Source organism: Drosophila mauritiana, chromosome 3R (genome assembly GCF_004382145.1).
Source record: "Drosophila mauritiana strain mau12 chromosome 3R, ASM438214v1, whole genome shotgun sequence".
Lineage (NCBI taxonomy): Eukaryota > Metazoa > Arthropoda > Insecta > Diptera > Drosophilidae > Drosophila > Drosophila mauritiana.
The window spans coordinates 11006858-11024318 of record NC_046670.1 but is presented as its reverse complement, the minus strand read 5'-3'; the positions used below and the strand labels follow the sequence as shown (position 1 = coordinate 11024318).

Sequence of the window (17461 nt, the reverse complement as noted above, 5' to 3'; positions counted from 1 at the left end):
AATGATAGATATTTTATTTACTTGATTACTCCGCTTTGAGTGCGGTTCAAGTAAGTTAAAAGCTTTTGCTTTTGTAAAAATAAACGAATAACTTCCACTCGTAGTTTAAATAAATTTTTATTGAATGCCAATTTTTCGGCTTTGAAACTTTGTTCAAAATATTTGTGCAATTGCTTGTTAACGCGACCGGACACGAAACGAAACTTTCACAAAACTGGAGACGCGTCAAGATGTAGTGCATCTCCTTCAGATTACACACAAGAGTTGGGCTTAAAGTGGAGTATACATAATACATACTGAGAGCGTACGACTTAGAGCTATTTACTTTAACGTTTCCTGGCTTATGAGTAAGAGTTAAGAAGAGGGAGCTACGCCGGCGATGGGAGCAGAGTTCGCCGGAGGAATGCCGCCTGGTGGGATTGCCGATCCCGGCGGTGCGTTGGCATCTGGCACTGGACCGCTGCTTGGCGGTGTGGTATCTATGGCGGGAGTTAGATGTCTAAGTACCATAGTTTATGAATTGTCATTCGTAAGTGCTCTTACCCATTGGTGTAGGTGCTTGAGATTGCGCTCCCGCTGCGACTGGTCCGGTTTGGTCGCTCGGATTCGTGACAATGGCCGTGGGTGCGCCTGGTGGGAGTCCTCCCGTGAGCGAAATCGGTGGCGCTGCAAAGGGAGCACCGTTGGGCGACGACACTACGTGCGGAGGCAACGGCTGGTGCTGGGCGGTGGGACCCGCTAGCGGCTGGGACTGCGGCGGCAACTGGTGCGGATGCGGAGGCAGCTGTTGCTGCTGCGCCAGGTGCGGATGCGGCGGCAGTGATTGCTGTTGTTGCTGGGGCTGCTGGGCCTGTGGTAGCTGCTGTTGCTGCTGCAAGATCATTGATCCCGCGGCCGCCTGGCCTTGGAGCTCTTGCTGAAGACGATGATGTGCTTGCTGGCGCGCTCGGAACTCGGCTGCCTTCAGCTGCTCCAGATGGAATTGCTGACGCTCTGTGATCAGCTGCTGACGCTGGTACTCCAATCCCTCGCGCTCCCGCTCCATGGTGGCCTCCAGTTCCTCAAAGTGGCGCAATTTGATCTCCAGCTTCTTCATCTGAGTCTCAACGAGGAGCGCCACCAGGGATTTGATCTTACGCTCCTCCAGGGCAGCCAGGTGTTTGGCTTTAACTGCTGCCGATGCCAAAGCTGCCGCCGCCGCAGTCTGCATATTATTTTCGCTAAATGTTCCTTCCTTTGCCACCGCCAAAGGCCCTGTGCCGGTTCCCGATCCCTCTTTGGCCTCAGTGCCGTCCTTAGTCTCGCCATCGCCGCTGCTGTCCTCCGTCTTGATGTCCACTTCGCCGCCACTTGCGGATGCTGCGGTTTCTGTGGGTGAGGATTTGTTTGATTTGTCTGACTTGGTGGCTGACTTGTCGCCCGAAGGCGAGGAGCCGGACGACTCCTTTGGTTTCTTGTCAGTGTTGTTGGTGTTGCCTGTCGCTGATGATGATGTGCAACTCGAGTCTGTGTTCGTGTTGGTCTTATCCGATTTTGTATTGTCTTTGGACTTGGCATCGTCTGTGGTTGTTGTTTGTTATTTGGTGGTTGTGGTGTTGATGTAAGTTTGGTAGATTGGGCGCAACACAAAAACGAAACAATATACGAATACAGTGCCAAATGGTGAACACATTGCGAATTTTGAATGAAAGCAACACAAGAGTTCAACAAAACAAACAAATGCAGAACCAACAATTGAGTAAATTCCCTTTACAATCGATTAAGAGAAAACTCGCTCGATTTAGCGACTTTTCCCTAAACCAACATCCATAAACCCCCTTTACCAATTTCTAATTTTTTGGCTTACCGTCTTTTTTGCTTAGGTCCTTCATTTCCTCATCAGAGCCGCCAGCGGATGCAGATGCGCCACCCTCCTTGCCCTCTTCATCGTCCTTGTCGTTTCCGGTTCCTGCGATTCCACTGTTGGCCAGCCCAAAGTTCGGATTAAACTTACCACCTGCCGAAGCCTTTTCCACGTTTTTCATATGGTTGTCCATTATTGTGGCGGGAACCTCATCCTAGCATAAGTTTTAGATTAGATGTTAAAATCATCGTTTAAACCTGACTAAAATGTAACTACCTTAATGGCTGCAAATTCCTCCATGGCAGCCTTTGCTGCTGCAGCGGCAACGCGAGGATCGACCACTGATGCCAGGAATGCGACGGTGGACATAATGGGATTGCCACTCTTGCTGAACGGAATGGGTTGGCAAGCCAAGGGGCCCAGGAAGCCGCCATCATCCTCTAGATACGGGTCCTCGATGGGAAGTCGGAGGAAATGCAGAATGCACTCGTCTTGGGTGCGAGATCCAACGTGCTCGCAGACCTTGTTCCAATCGTCCTTGTGCATTTCCAAGCCCTCAAGCAAAAGCAGAGTCTCCTGATCGGTCCATTCACGAGCCATGCTTGCCGCCGTGCGATTCCTCATGGCCGCCGGCTTCTTTGCGTACTGATCCAGCTTGAGTCCAAACTGGCTCACTCCGGAACTTAATCCTCCGGCAGCGCCATTCTCTAGAGCCTCTGTCTTGATGCTAGTCAGACCACTTTTATCGCCCAATTCCAGGCCACCATCTTTACCCAATGGCTTTTTGTCCAGATCCAACAGCGTCTTTGCCGCCGACGGCTGTTGCGTTTTTTGCGGATTTATGGACTGTAGACCCGATGGCGTATCCGAAAGAATGTGGAAGTGTGAGGTAGGTGGTGGACCCATTGGGGTGGGGCGGACATCCGCATCGATCTGGTAGTTAATCAGGCCCCACTGCTCCAAGAAGGCGTGTACCCGCATAATGGCGCACACATCTCCGGCAAGATTGCGCCTACAAGCTGTGCTGGTCAAATACTCCGTCGGATTGAGCCTGAAATAGTAAGTAACATTTTCAAAACTATTTGCCGCCAAAGAAATGAAGCTTCAACCTACCTGTACGTATCAATCATAAAATTCCTGTAGGCCATATAGATTTCCGGTGTCTTTGACTTATTCTTGCTGTTAAAGAATTCCGGCATAGCCCGTTTCTCGATCACATGGATGGAGTTGTAGTCAAACCAAGCCGAGTACGAGGGCACGATAATGTGGTGCGTCTGCTCGGTCACATTATCCTCCATATCCTCCTTGGCCGATGAAGAGAATTCCTGCGTGTTGCTGTTATCACTTGTCTTGCCTGTCTGCGAGTTTTCCCCATCTCCGGTAGACATGGCTTGAGCAGCGCTTCCTCCAGTCATTTCGTCATCCAGATCGGTCATAGTGCCACCTAGATATCAGTTTGTTTAGTCCATGCAGATGTCAGATTACAAAACATACCTTTAATGGGCATCATGTCGTTGTCGCCACGAGATTTACCGCCCGGAGCTGGACTGGCGGTGGACTGCAAGGCGGCGTTTGCCTTATGAACCTCCTGAACATTGGGCTCGGCCGGCGGATCATCCAGATCGCGGGTTAAGTCCTCGTCATCATCGTCGTTGCGCAACTTTTTGTGCACCACGGCGGGAGAACGCTTACGCTTGCCGGGCTTTGAGGTGGATGCCGAAGTGGCGGGAGATGGTGAACGGCGTCTCTTCTGCTTGCCTCCGCCCGAGCTGGTAGCAGGCTTCTTCTTCTCGTCGCCGAAGGACATGATGTCGTCTATTGATATACGCTGTTTGTGCGTCTTCTTCTTGCCCTGTTCGTCAACTTCGTAGTCCTCCTCGGCCATCCACTCATTGTACTGCTCCAGGTCCACGATCCAGGATGCAGACACACGCCATCGTTCCGCCGGTGACTCGGGATTCTCCGGAATGTGATCCGGCAGGTCAAAGTTATTCACAACCCATGAATCGTAGGACTCGGGGAAGTAGTACCAATGCAGCATCACATGTCCGCCGCGCTTGAAAATGGGCCGCGCATACTCGTCGGGATGTGGGTCCACGACGGGATAGACGATATGGGTGGCGTCCTCCTCGTCCGACACAATCTCTACCCGCCGATTGTCCAGGATCTCGCGCAGTTTTCCCTCGAAGCCCTTTTCAATCTCCGGCCGAATATAGATGTACGGTATGCGATACAAGTCCGCCTCGACCAACGCCTGCTCAATCTCGATCAGCAGCTGGATGTTGGGATCCTTGCGCGTGGGATTCTTGCCAATAGAGAAGTCGAACTTCTTGCCGCGTTGCTCGGCCCGGAAACGGAACATGGTCGAGAAGATGATGCACAGACCACCGCCGCTCTTGAAGTCAAGAAAGCAGCGCATCTGGGGTGGGTGGTACGATTATTAGATATATATTTTATAATGAACGTAAATCATATAGCTAAATACAAAATATAAGCTAGTGGTCCACATTTGGCCATTAGAGGGTTAATATTTACGTGTACACACGCAACACGGGGCACCCTATCCCCCTCACCAAAAGCAGGCACTAACAATACTAACCGGAATTCTGGTTGCCGGCGGATCCGCAGAATTCTTGCCCAGCTTCGCTTCCACATACTGCAGGAAGTGGATGAGCAATTGGGCCAAAGACTCCTTCGTGATGGGCTCCGAACTGTGGGCCAAATACTGCAATAATTAAGGTTGTGAGTAAATCGTCTTTTTTCGCCTCCTGACAGCGCCATTTTTGTTTGCGGCGGCGTTGTTGTTGGCACGCACCTTCTTGCAGTTCTTCTGCAGCCACTGGCGAATCGATTCGAAGCCCTGCAGCGTCTCCGGCGACTGGAAAAAGTCTATATTCGGACTTCCGTCCTTTTTAGGACCCAGTGTGTTCATGTTGCGGCACTTTTGTGGTCTTTTTGTCAATTATTTTTTCACTTTTCCACGCCAAAAAGCCAATAAACGCTGCGTTGATAAAATAGGGATGGTATGTAAATCGATGTCGTTGTGACAGTCGTAATCGATATTTCGTCTATCTCCACTGAAAGTTATCATCATATTAATCTGTTTTTACTGAGGTTATAATAATATAAATCTATTAGTGATTGAAACTATATATAAATTGACAAGGAAACGTATTAGCTGTTTAGGGATTTATATAGACTTCGGAAAAGCTATAGCTAGCTAACGTGTCAGTTAGCTTCACATCTCAGTGAGCACAAGCTATTATGTGATAATTTCGCGCTAATTGAATATCGCCATCTGGTCACACTGGTCGTTGTGCTCTATCGGCGTCCCGCTCGCGCCACCTAAAAACCGATGCACCACGATAGTCAGGCCGCACATATAAATGCGACTCCATCGCGCTAACATGGCTGCTGGGAACCGAAAACTTAAAAATATTGTGCTGTCGGAGTGTGTTTGCATAAGCGTGAAGCCCAGTGTTAAGTTAAAACATTGACTGCCCACGCCCGCCAACGACAATTGCCGTAAATCGAATTCTGCCGTAATTCGCAACGCCGGATTCCCATCCGTGTGTCCGTCGCGAGTGTGCCAGTGTGCGTGAAAATAAAAAGTCAATGGTGCGTGAGTGCGAGTGAGTAGGAAGAAAGCAAAAGCGATTGGATTGATTTGTGACGCTGCTGGCGAAAAGCAGTATCCAGTACCCCTTTCCGTGGCCAAAACATACACATACGCACGGCTATAGTAACGCAGCATCGATTGTACAGTTTTAGAGCAAACAATTCAATTAGAAAATGCAGAGCGCATGAGTTGAATTGTGAGTGGGCGCCCCACATAAGCTGACTGCTACCGCACCGCGAAGGGAACTAGAAAGAGGAGTGCGTAGAGTGGAGAGAAGAGCAAAGGCGAAGCGAAGAGGAAGAGAGAGAGAGAGAGAGCAACCATTGCCAAAGGTAAGTGATATAACACTCGGGATCGGGAGTGGGGATGCGAATAGGAACATAAGGAATCCCCAAATTCTTATCCTCGATTGCAACAGTATTTATATGGCAGCCACTTATCGCTTCCGCTTGCGTGTGTGCGTGCGAAAGAGATAGATAGAGTGGGGCCAAGGGGCCACTCTGTTTATTGATAAGAGAGCAGAGCGCTCAAGAGAGAGAGAGAGAGCGATAGAGGAGGTGGGCGCCAACGCAGCAAAACAGCGGAAATCCTTTACAAAAACTTGGTCTACCACTAGTTCTTTGTGTTCGCCTTCTTGTCTCTCTCATCTTGGCAGCCCGTTCTAGTGCGCGTATTTTTAGTCGCAGCACATTGCCCAATTCGCCAGCCGCTATTTGTGTCGTCCATTTGTTCATTCATCGGGCTCTTTTTCCGATTTCAGTGGGTGGCATTTAACAATAATCCCTGCGTTTGCTGTCCACGTCCACATTACGATACGTTTAGTGCACGGAAAGAAATAAGCATGTGGTTTCATGATATTTAATACTATTGCTATTGAAGATAGTTATTAAATTTAAGCCTCACTCTATTTTGATGCATGAAATATTATTTGATTGTATTTGGTATACAAAGTAATTAAAAAATTCTTATGTTACCGTACTACTACCAATCTTCAGTATACATTTCAGTGAATTTCTCACTGTGCACTACAATGCCAGGCGGTACAAGCACCTGTATTTATTTATGGTCCGCTGCCGTAATCGACTGCAGTCGCCGCTTCCCTCTCTCTTTTGCTACCAACAACTTGGGGTAGGGCACCTGAACTAGTTTCAAAAGGCGGCGCTCGGCCTTTTCAGCTTTTTCGCATTTGCCATTTTCCCGCGGTTCGCAACATCAGCGACATTTGTCACAGTTTCTTAAAGAACATTTGAATATCCAAAGTTTACTTGCCGAACTTGACTGCGGCGTCGCGATGCGATGATGCTGCTTGCGTTAAACAGCCCGTTGTTTGTCATTCGGCTCCATTAATTCGATACCGATCAGTATTTCGTGCATTGTGCAAAATACGCAGCAACAGCTGTTCCAATATTGGCCAAATATGGTGCAAATATTGAACTCTTCGCATATAAAAAACATATGGCGCGATCAATGCCGAATTTTCGGCGAATTTGAGCAGATGACCCATTGATCTCATAATATGTACTCTATTGAATTAAAACAATTTGTATTTCCCCAAGCAATAAACACACAGAGCTCCATAGAAATCACCCCTTCGCTGGGAATTATGATAGTAATAAGTGGGCGGACTATGAGCTAATCTAGCTTAGGCTTAAATAAAAATACCCTCCATTACAATATAAACTTAGTCAAGTGTGACAAAATCATGTATTTATATACATATAATTAATTTATTTTCGATGATCAAGCGACATGGCACGGGAAATAGTCGCGCTTATCTTTAGTGTAAACAAATGACCCAGCATTTCCGCAGGCCCGTTTTAATCTGTAGAATACAAGCGTCTATAAATAAAAAAAAGCTCACAGAACTTGCCACAAAAAAATTCGAAACACACTTGGCCTAGCCTAATCGTTACTTTACGAGAGCCATTTGGTGATAATGAAAAAGTGAACATATTCGTGGCTTATCGTCCAAAGGACAGGTATAAAGTAAATGCGCGACACGCAAAACAGGCTAAAATCAATATGGCAAAAACATAGTCTAATATCGTAAAACACTCATAACGATTCCCCTTTTAAAAGATCAAATTTTGTGAAGATTTAATTTAAAAGTGGCAAAGAACTTAATTATCTGCATTGCTAAATACTGTTGTAATTAAGAGAGATTTAGCTACATACGTTCTCACAGTGCGTTTCGTTACTATGACGACCAACCACATTGATGACTGCGATTTTTTCTATCGATGTTCATCTAATGGAAATTTAATTACCCAGCCGACGGGGCATTTTCCTGCATCCAATCCATGCCGATCCAATCCCAATCCCCATCCCAACCCCCCGCCTCAGTGGGTGGCTTCGACAAGGTCGCTGACAAATCGAAGTACAGCAGATTTGTCGCCGATAAATTGGCTTTATGGTTGGTCGGACAAAGCCAAGCGACATGCCATATGTACAAACGATTTCATTATGACATTTACGTCGTTTTTAATATTATGTATTTCTTTATTGTTTATGTAAGTGTGTGTGTGTGTGCTTTATTGGCTTGATTACTTGTGGATGGATAAACATTGTCAATAAATCTGCACGTGCCTTGAAGACTCACCGTGTTTCGTTATTATTTATTCTAAACGTAAATGTAAATGTATTCTCAAAACGGTTCAGTGAACCGTGGTTTTTTGCAATTTCTTATCACCCACAACGCGCTGCATTGATAACAGGCATTCAAAACTGAAAGCGTCGAGAGTAAAAGTATGTGTCACTTTGGAATATCGATAATCTCCTTGTAATATTTCGAGGCGAACGGGCTCTAAGCCAGGCGAATCGTTTGGGCCCCTTGGCGTTCGTACGTAATATGGGGGCACTAGTCCGGAATATGGAATATGGAAATGCCGTAATTTGCTCAATTGTCACGTTCTGCTCTAAGCTGTTAAGAACGCCTCAGCGGCCACAACGAAGTCATTATTCGCCATTCGCGTCGAGTGACTCAATTTACACAGCCTAACCCCACTTGGTGGCGGAGCTTAATAATGCCTCCCAGGAAATCCATACCAGCACCGACTCGGTCGTCCATGTCTTTAGCCTTCCGCGGCCACGTGTCCAGTCTTTATTGGTCGATTGGATTGCGGTGGGAAAGGCTAAATTTTGAGATTGCGACAGGCGTCGTCGTGCTGAGCTATGCGGTCATTCTAAGGTATACTACATTGTGAATGGAATTAATCAAATCGTACTAATTGGTTAATTTTTAATTTGCAATTGTGTCACAGTTCGCGTGGATGTTCACAGTTCTTCTTTGGGATGAATGGTCGAACAGGTGTTTGGACGTAAAATACTTAAAAAGAAGTATCTTCAATCGAGAGCAATTCGATTCCTTTGAAATATTATTCAAACTTCCTTGAGGAATATAGTAGTTCCATATTTTATTGACCACTGAGTACTAGTATTAAGCAATTTAGTACGGTTACTAACATTCTTATTTATTTAGCGCTATAGAGACAACATTCCATCAAATGATTCGCTTAATTCTATTATCAATTGACTGTTATATGAATGTATTGACTTGTTATTTTTCTGACTCACTTAAATAATAGATGTTACGAGGGACCACTTTCCTAAGTGGGGAAATACGAAAATATTTAATAAACAGTGCTTCAATTTTATTTATGCCCCAATGTATACTTTATATAACATAACATATTGTATACCATATTAAATAATGTATTTATTTTTATTTCCAGATTAGTTACTTAGATTATTATATCAACGGATCACAAAAAGAACCACAAATTACCATTGTATAATGACATCTAGGTATGTTTGTCAATTATCAAAACTCCAAGATTTAAATTTCTAACTGTATTCAACATCCCTTGCAGACTTGATCGGCTGTTCATTCTACTGGAGACCGGCTCCACAGCGGCCACTCGCCAGGCGGCCGCCAAGCAGATTGGTGAGGTCCAAAAGCTTTATCCACACGAGTTGCATGCTCTGCTAAACAGATTGGTAGGCTACCTGCACAGTACGTCCTGGGAGACACGGATAGCTGCAGCCCAGACCGTTGAGGCCATACTAAAGCAAGTACCGCCCTGGCAGCCGGAACTCCATGCGCTGCCCAAGAAGGAGCGTTGCGCTAGTAATACTGCCACAGCTGCAGCGGCAGCAGAAGAGGACAGCTGCCAGTCAAGTGGTTCCAACTCGACAACGGCCAGCGAGCGACTACTTAGCTTTGATGAGTTCGATCTGCAGCAAATCCTCCACAAAGGTGCCAGACTCATTGGCTCCGAGGGCAACGAGTTTGATGTGCAGGAGGAGCAACCGGCTAGTGGCGGCGGGGAGGAGGACAGAAGTCTAGCCAGTCGTCTAAGCCGCCAGCGTGCGGTGCTGAACGACAAACTGGGTCTGACCACGGCCGCCAAGCTGGGCGTTAATCTTACCGATATGATAACAGACGAGGACGTAGCACTTACCAGGAGTGGCAGCACTTACAATGTCAACGCAGAAAAGCTTCCAGTCGAGCACTTACTCAACATAAAGCCAGCGGCGAACGGATCTGGCCAAGCTCCACTTAGTTGCCGTGAGATGAACAGGGCCAAGCGCAAGGCTCGCCAAAATACAAGCGGATGTTCTGCCACCGCAGTTACGCCAACTTGCAGCCGGAGGAACTCCAACAGCAATCATAGTACTGGCAGCAACCACAGCAGTAATGGCACCACTGGTGCTGCATTAGAAGAACCCGAAAAAAAGAAACTTAAGTCAACGGATCGGCAGGAAATCTTCTATAGTTTAAATGGTGGGTGGCCCAGATAAAACGTTGATTACATTTTATTAAATTGACTTTTTCATATATATTTCAGCTGCTGTGCCAGATGCCACAGGCACTTGGGTGGATGCCGTCTCCTGGCCACTGGAGAACTTCTGCTCACGTCTCTTCATTGATCTCTTTCACGCCAAATGGGAGGTGCGCCACGGGGCGGCAACAGCTTTAAGGGAGCTGATAAATCAGCACGCTCAAGGAGCTGGAAAGGCAGTACTACAGACTCGCGAACAGATGGACGAAGCACATAGCCGCTGGCTAGAGGATGCTGCCCTGCGCCTGCTCTGTGTGCTTTGTCTGGATCGGTTTGGTGACTTTGTCTCGGATCAGGTGGTGGCACCGGTTCGCGAGACCTGCGCCCAAGTACTGGGTACCTTGGTCAAGGAGATCGAGGCGTCCAAGGTTCAACGAATCGTGGACATTCTGCTTCAGCTCATCCAGCACAAGAACGAGTGGGAAGTGCGGCATGGTGGACTACTTGGCCTGAAGTATGTGTTTGTGGTACGTGAGGAGCTGCTGCCCATCTATTTGCCCCAGTCGATTTCAAACATCCTCATCGGTCTGCTGGATGCTGTGGATGATGTCGGAGCGGTGGCTGCCGCAACCCTGATTCCAGTTTCTTCCTGGCTGCCGAAGCTATTAAATCCGGCGCAAGTATCCTCCATCGTTAAAATGTTGTGGGACCTACTATTGGACCAAGATGAACTCACGTCCGCATGCAACAGTTTCATGGGGCTGTTAGCGGCCATTCTATGCCTGCCAAACGCTGCCTGTTGGGTGGAGATGGAGCCGATGGCCATTTTGGTACCGCGCCTGTGGCCTTTTCTTTCCCATAGCACTAGTTCGGTGCGGAGGTCAACGCTGAAGACGCTTATAACCTTGACGAGTGCGGATAGGGTCAAATCCGAGGCCAAAGATGAAAATCAAGTTAAAGAGGAAGCGGATAAGGAGAAAATGAAACTTAACTTTGGAGTCAGGGACTGGAAGTGGCAATTGCTGCAGCAGGCCTTGCGTCACATATATCAACGCATCCTGGTGGAGCCGCAGGCGGATATCCAGGCACTAGCCCGTCAGGTGTGGTCCAATCTGATCGAGCATGCAGATTTGGGTGCGCTGTTGCATGCTGCCTGTCCATTCGTGTCGTCCTGGATATGCCTTTCAATGCAGCCACCTAGATTGGCTTTCGATGCAGCAGTGCTGATCAGAGCTGGTGGAGATACAAGCACACCAGGGAGCGCATCCCGAAAACGAACGCCCCGCATAGGTGACGAATTGGGCGGTAACATTCTAGCGCATTCAAACGCCTCATTGAAGTTGTACCTTGGTGGTAGCGAGGCCACGCCTTTGGATGTGCGGGATGCTAATTTTATGCGAGCTCGGATTTCCTCATCTCGGGCACTGGGTGCGCTTTCTCATTACTTGGTTCAGCCAGCACCGGGAGTGGTGTATACCCCACAAACAGAGAGTCCCACAGACTGTTATACAAAAGTACTATTGGGTCATCTTAATGCTCACTCCGCTGTCCAGCGTATCGTGTGCGGGCTCATCATTGCGTTTTGGGCGCTAGAAGACGAGCCAGTACGCCCAGGACCGCCTAATCTGCAGGAAAAGTTACACCAGTGTGTAAGCGAGTACGTCTACTACGATGAGGTGGCCATTTCACTGACCCGACTACTACAAGAGGCACAAGACTTTATTGCTACGCTGAAGCAGAACAAAATCCCGATTAACGATTTCAACAACGCCAAGATCCTTACTCTAGATCAAATCGAGGCAGTGGCAACTACGCTAAGCGAAAATGTGCGTTCTTATCCCCTCAAGCCGAAAGTTTTAGACATGCTAGAGGAGCGTCGACGCAGCCTTCAGGCCTCCTACCAGCAGACAACCAGTGAGCAAAGCGCCTATCATGTCAGTGCTCAGGCAGCACTCGCTGGCGCCATCTGCGCTCTTCACTGCCTGCCCGATAAGCTGAACCCGGTGGTCAAGCCATTAATGGAGTCCATCAAGCGGGAGCAGTGCCTCCAGCTGCAGCAGCTGTCTGCCGAGTTCCTGGTCCACCTTATGGATCAGGTCTGTGATAGAAATCCTAGTCCAAATAGCAAGATTTTAAACAACCTTTGTACGCTGTTACGGAGCGATCCCGAATTCACTCCCAAACTGGTAAGTTGGAGTTAGCTTGTTTATAACTCAATTTGCTTATTTGTTCATTAAATCTCTTTTAGGTAATGCCACCAGAAACCCTCAAACAGACGCCAGTTTCGTCTGAGGTTATTAATAATTGTGTTTACTATGGTATCCTTACACTGGCACTTCAACAGACAGTGACAACCGCTAACACGCGAAGCGGTGCGGGCGGTGCAACAACCCCCACTGCTACTACGGCCCCCAGGGGCCCCGGACGACCGCCCACTGGCGAAATATTGTCCGCAACCAACGCCACTACTCACATTGAGCTAAAGGCGCAGCAAGCCAAGGAGGCGGAGGCGAAGCAATGCCGCGTACAGCGCCTGGGAGCGGCATGTGCCATAGAAAAGCTGTGCAGGATATTTGGAGAGCAAATCATTGAAAAGGTGGCTGTTTTCCAACAGCTAATGTTTGGCAAGGTGGAGCAGTTCGTAAAAGAAGCTCACGACTGGCGATTGGGCAACCTCCTTCCAGATCTGGGAGTGTGCAATGAGCTTGTCAGCTCCATGCAGCTTATTGAGACAGCAGCCCCCCATCTACATGTTGCATTGCATCCTCAGATGTTTGCCCTTTTGCCCTCTCTTGGCTTTATCGTTTGCCATCCTCTTAAGGCAGTCCGACACATGGCTGCTCGATGCATCGCCGTGCTGGCCGAGATCGATGCTTGCCAGACTATGCAGTTTGTGGTTCACGATCTGCTACCGCTGCTTGGGAAGATTGAGCAACTTATAGAGCGACAAGGAGCCATAGAGGCTATCGAACGCGTGGTCAGCCGGCTGCAGATAAAAGTAGTGCCCTACATCGTGCTGCTGGTGGTGCCTCTACTGGGCGCCATGAGCGATCCGGATGAGTCAGTGCGATTGCTTTCCACGCACTGCTTTGCAAATCTCGTCCAGTTAATGCCCCTGGACGGAAAGACGGAGCAATTAAAAAGCGATCCGCTGCAGGCGCGCAAAACGCGTGACCGTGAGTTTCTCGACTATCTTTTCAATCCAAAGAGCATTCCCAATTATAAGGTTCCGGTACCAATAAGTGTGGAACTGCGCTGCTATCAGCAAGCCGGCATCAACTGGCTGTGGTTCCTGAACAAATACAATCTACACGGCATTCTTTGTGACGATATGGGGTTGGGCAAAACCCTACAAACCATATGCATCCTTGCCGGAGACCACATGCACCGTCAGACAGCCAATTTGGCCAATCTGCCTAGTCTGGTAATTTGCCCACCAACTTTAACCGGTCATTGGGTGTACGAGGTGGAGAAATTCCTTGACCAGGGATCCGTTCTACGTCCCTTGCACTACTATGGATTTCCAGTGGGAAGAGAGAAGCTAAGGAGTGAGATCGGAACCAAGTGTAATCTGGTTGTGGCATCGTACGACACTGTGCGCAAGGACATCGACTTCTTCAGCGGCATACACTTCAACTATTGCGTTCTAGATGAAGGCCATATCATTAAGAACGGAAAGACAAAGAGCTCTAAGGCCATAAAGCGATTAAAGGCAAACCATAGACTGATCCTCTCCGGAACGCCCATCCAGAACAATGTGCTGGAGTTGTGGTCCTTGTTTGACTTTCTAATGCCCGGCTTCCTTGGCACTGAGAAACAGTTCGTGCAACGCTTCTCACGTCCCATTCTGTCATCTCGGGATGCGAAGAGCTCTGCCAAGGAGCAGGAAGCTGGAGTTCTGGCCATGGAGGCTCTGCACAGACAAGTCCTGCCCTTCCTGCTGCGCCGTGTTAAGGAGGATGTGCTGAAGGACCTACCGCCAAAGATCACCCAGGACTTACTTTGCGAACTGAGTCCGCTCCAGCTGCGACTGTATGAAGATTTTAGCAATAAACACCTGAAAGACTGTTTAGACAAACTGGGCGACTCGTCGTCGGCATCCATGGTGACGGAGAATCTCAGCGCCAAGACACACATTTTCCAAGCGCTTCGCTACCTGCAGAACGTATGCAACCATCCCAAGCTGGTGTTGCGCCAGTCCGAGGAGCTCACAAAGGTGACCAGTCAGTTGGCGTTGTCAAACAGCTCATTGGACGACATTGAGCATTCTGCAAAGCTGCCCGCCTTGAAGTAAGTGCACTCTCGTTACACAGTTAAAATATAAAGTATATATTTAAAATATTTCATTTCCCTTTCCAGGCAACTTCTCCTTGACTGCGGCATTGGTGTGCAGACGGAGTCGGTGAGCCAGCATCGGGCGCTAATCTTCTGCCAGCTGAAGGCGATGCTGGACATTGTGGAGCAGGATTTACTGCGCCGCCATCTGCCCAGCGTCACATATCTGCGGCTGGACGGCAGTGTACCCGCCTCTCAACGACAGGATATAGTTAATAACTTCAACAGCGATCCTAGCATCGATGTGCTGCTGCTGACCACTATGGTAAGCATAAAATTGGCTTTTATGTTTTGATCAAACTTTAATCGTAAATAAATTTTTAGGTTGGCGGCCTGGGTCTCAATCTAACGGGTGCCGATACGGTCATCTTTGTCGAGCACGACTGGAATCCAATGAAGGATCTGCAGGCTATGGACCGCGCCCACCGAATCGGTCAGAAGAAAGTAGTTAATGTTTACCGGCTGATCACGCGCAACTCGCTGGAGGAAAAGATCATGGGGCTGCAAAAGTTTAAGATACTCACCGCCAACACTGTGGTGAGCGCGGAGAACGCTTCGCTGCAGACAATGGGCACCTCGCAGATCTTTGACCTCTTTAACGGAGGGAAAGACAAGGGAGCAGAATCTGGATCATCAGCGGTGACAGGAACAGCATCGGGCGGCATGTCCATGAACACCATTATCGAGAACTTGCCGGAACTCTGGTCCGAGCATCAGTACGAGGAAGAATATGACTTGGGCAACTTTGTGCAGGCACTGAAAAAGTAGACTACTGCTTCCCACGCCAAGACTTCCAGTTTTAGGGTACGTTGATCTGTTCCTTTATAATCGCGAAAAGAAACTTTTAGAAATAAATATTAATAAAGCTTGAAATTAAATAAAAAAATTTAAACATCTTAGCTCAAATCTTTACAATCACATTTGAATACCAAAGGAAATAGCTGCTCTTTTAAATTCACTTCCGATGACGTATGAGTTTTCGAAGAGTAAGAAAAAAAGTGTAGAATACTTTACGGCTGATTGGAAAAATCGGAAATCAAATATGCTTGGGAATGGAAATTGTTTGCAGTGCTTCGAGAATACAGAGAGAGCAGAAGAAAGAATTCAAATTTGGATGTTTTCAAACACTCTTATCAGCAATGGCAAATAAAATTGTTTGCCCTGAAAAATTAATGTTTGTGTGCATAATTTGCTTAGTAAACATTTACGCCTGTCCCTCACAATAAGACACCTAATTTCACCCTGACCAATTGTTTCCATAGTCACGGCTCATTTTATTGACTAATGCGTTGATATGGCCACAAGTTATCAGATCGATCGGTTGAAATCGATTTCGTGTTTCATTTATCAGAAGAGCTATTTGCTCGACTGGCGAGGAATATGTACACATGTACTTTCGGTTGTTCTCATTCGAATCTGGTCGGCTGTGACCCTAGTACCTTGAAATTTGATGGGGCTATCAGTTGTGTCAGCCCATTAAAAGTGCCCCAGCTAGTAAATATAGTTAGTTGACCCCTTACCACCACCACACAGCATACTCGATTTATTTTTCAATTTGGTTTGCTTTCGATTAATACAAATCCCGGCTTATCTGTGCTCCGTCACGATGAAATGGCTGCGGATTATGTGGCATAGGCACACCATCCATGGAGTAGATTATTTATGTCTACGAGGGGCGCTAAACGCGACCCGGTCGTAATGGAGACTGTGTCTCAATACTCCGAAACAATAGTGATTCCTGCAGAGCGGTACGAGGGATTCGGTGCGTGGTACAGGATAGCCTTATCTCTGGCCTGTAGTAGTGCCCGTCTTCCCCAGTTTCTTTATAATGGTCATTATAATATTGTATTATAAGAGCCAGCACAAACAAAACAAAAGCAAGTGATAAGCTGCGATTTTCCACTCGCTATATTACACTGCGAGAAAAATATAACAGATCTTATACACATTTCACATATGAAATTTTTTACATGATTAAAGCTAAATGTAGCAGGATGGTTTAAATTAAATGTAGCAATAGTATCCAAAATAACATTATGACAAGATAATAGTTTATTAAAACTTAATAGTAGTTTACAATCCTTGGCTCTGCATTCTTCTCAGTGCATTCCTTTTTCTCTTACCCACTCGCTTTGGCCTTTTATCTTCTGACCACAAGGCATCTTCCGGACTTTGCTACTGCAACTACTGATAGCCAGCACCCGCACCCGCACCCTTGCATCCTTATCGCAACGTCTCCTCCTCGACTCCTCCCCGCATGGGTGACCCGCAGCCTGTGGCCAGGGCCTCCTCCTCTCCCTACTGGCTGGGTCGGATCTTGGTCTGCGAGGCGCCGACTTAAAGTTTTCCGCCAGGTTATTTACCTCCTTATCTCGCCAGCATTGTTTTCGCCTCGTCACCCGCTCCGCTCCTTGCTTCTGATTCGTCTGGTTTTATCAATGTTTCTGTTTGCAATATGTTTGCTCTCAGCATTTTGTTATTGTTTCTTGATTACTGGTTCTCTTATCACGACGCGTGACGTCATAAGAGCCGGCATTTTGCTATTAGATAGGAATTTCTTTACACTTTTTTATCGTTTATTTTTTTTTTTGGAAACGTGCTTGCTTTGTAGTTTTTTAAAAATACCAGACTCTTTGGCATTTCCCTAGTGGTTTCGGTTATATAAAGCTCTGCTGTTCAACTTCATGGAAAGGGGAGTGGTCTAGAATAGTATGAGTGCCATAGATAGGCAAAGTCGACTGACGGGCTTCGTTATCGTTTAAAAGTAGACCGCAAAAAAGCTTATATTTTTCACAAAGTAAAAAACTTAGATATAAAGAACAAAGTTAAAAAATAGATTTATATTAGGAACTTACTTATATTTACTAAAAGATTAGCTTGGAA

General features: G+C 47.2%; 2 protein-coding genes across 3 annotated transcripts; one reads left to right on the top strand and one right to left on the bottom strand.

The window, feature by feature from the left end:
* Positions 1–98: 98 nt before the first annotated feature.
* Positions 99–4880, bottom strand: LOC117143179 (SWI/SNF complex subunit SMARCC2). Of its 2 annotated transcripts, none has more exons than XM_033307696.1 (8): positions 4659–4880; positions 4443–4568; positions 3338–4262; positions 2957–3287; positions 2120–2894; positions 1847–2057; positions 544–1368; positions 99–479 (listed from the first exon to the last, which is right to left on the bottom strand). In XM_033307696.1, exons 1-8 carry the CDS (start codon positions 4773–4775, stop codon positions 355–357), a joined length of 3435 nt encoding a protein of 1144 aa, XP_033163587.1. In that variant the 5' UTR covers positions 4776–4880; the 3' UTR covers positions 99–354. The 2 variants fall into 2 exon arrangements, with proteins under 2 accessions (XP_033163587.1, XP_033163586.1); XM_033307695.1 differs by having other exon boundaries at positions 102–479; positions 544–1560; positions 4659–4879.
* Positions 4881–5211: 331 nt separating this feature from the next.
* On the top strand, positions 5212–15474 carry LOC117142660 (TATA-binding protein-associated factor 172). The gene is made up of 7 exons (XM_033306788.1): positions 5212–5794; positions 9194–9266; positions 9332–10245; positions 10310–12429; positions 12492–14533; positions 14603–14843; positions 14903–15474. Exons 2-7 carry the CDS (start codon positions 9256–9258, stop codon positions 15344–15346), a joined length of 5772 nt encoding a protein of 1923 aa, XP_033162679.1. The 5' UTR covers positions 5212–5794; positions 9194–9255; the 3' UTR covers positions 15347–15474.
* The last annotated feature ends 1987 nt before the right edge of the window (positions 15475–17461 follow it).

Excerpts from the sequence above, each read along its gene's own strand:
- LOC117142660 (XM_033306788.1), top strand. Across the intron at positions 10,246-10,309 it reads AATCTTCTATAGTTTAAATG|CTGCTGTGCCAGATGCCACA; the intron begins GTGGGTGGCCCA and ends TATATATTTCAG. Across the intron at positions 14,534-14,602 it reads GCAAAGCTGCCCGCCTTGAA|GCAACTTCTCCTTGACTGCG; the intron begins GTAAGTGCACTC and ends TTCCCTTTCCAG.
- LOC117143179 (XM_033307695.1), bottom strand. The coding sequence starts at position 4,775 with ATGAACACACTGGGTCCTAAAAAGGACGGAAGTCCGAATATAGACTTT. Across the intron at positions 3,288-3,337 it reads CGACATGATGCCCATTAAAG|GTGGCACTATGACCGATCTG; the intron begins GTATGTTTTGTA and ends ACTGATATCTAG. Across the intron at positions 2,058-2,119 it reads AGGAATTTGCAGCCATTAAG|GATGAGGTTCCCGCCACAAT; the intron begins GTAGTTACATTT and ends AACTTATGCTAG.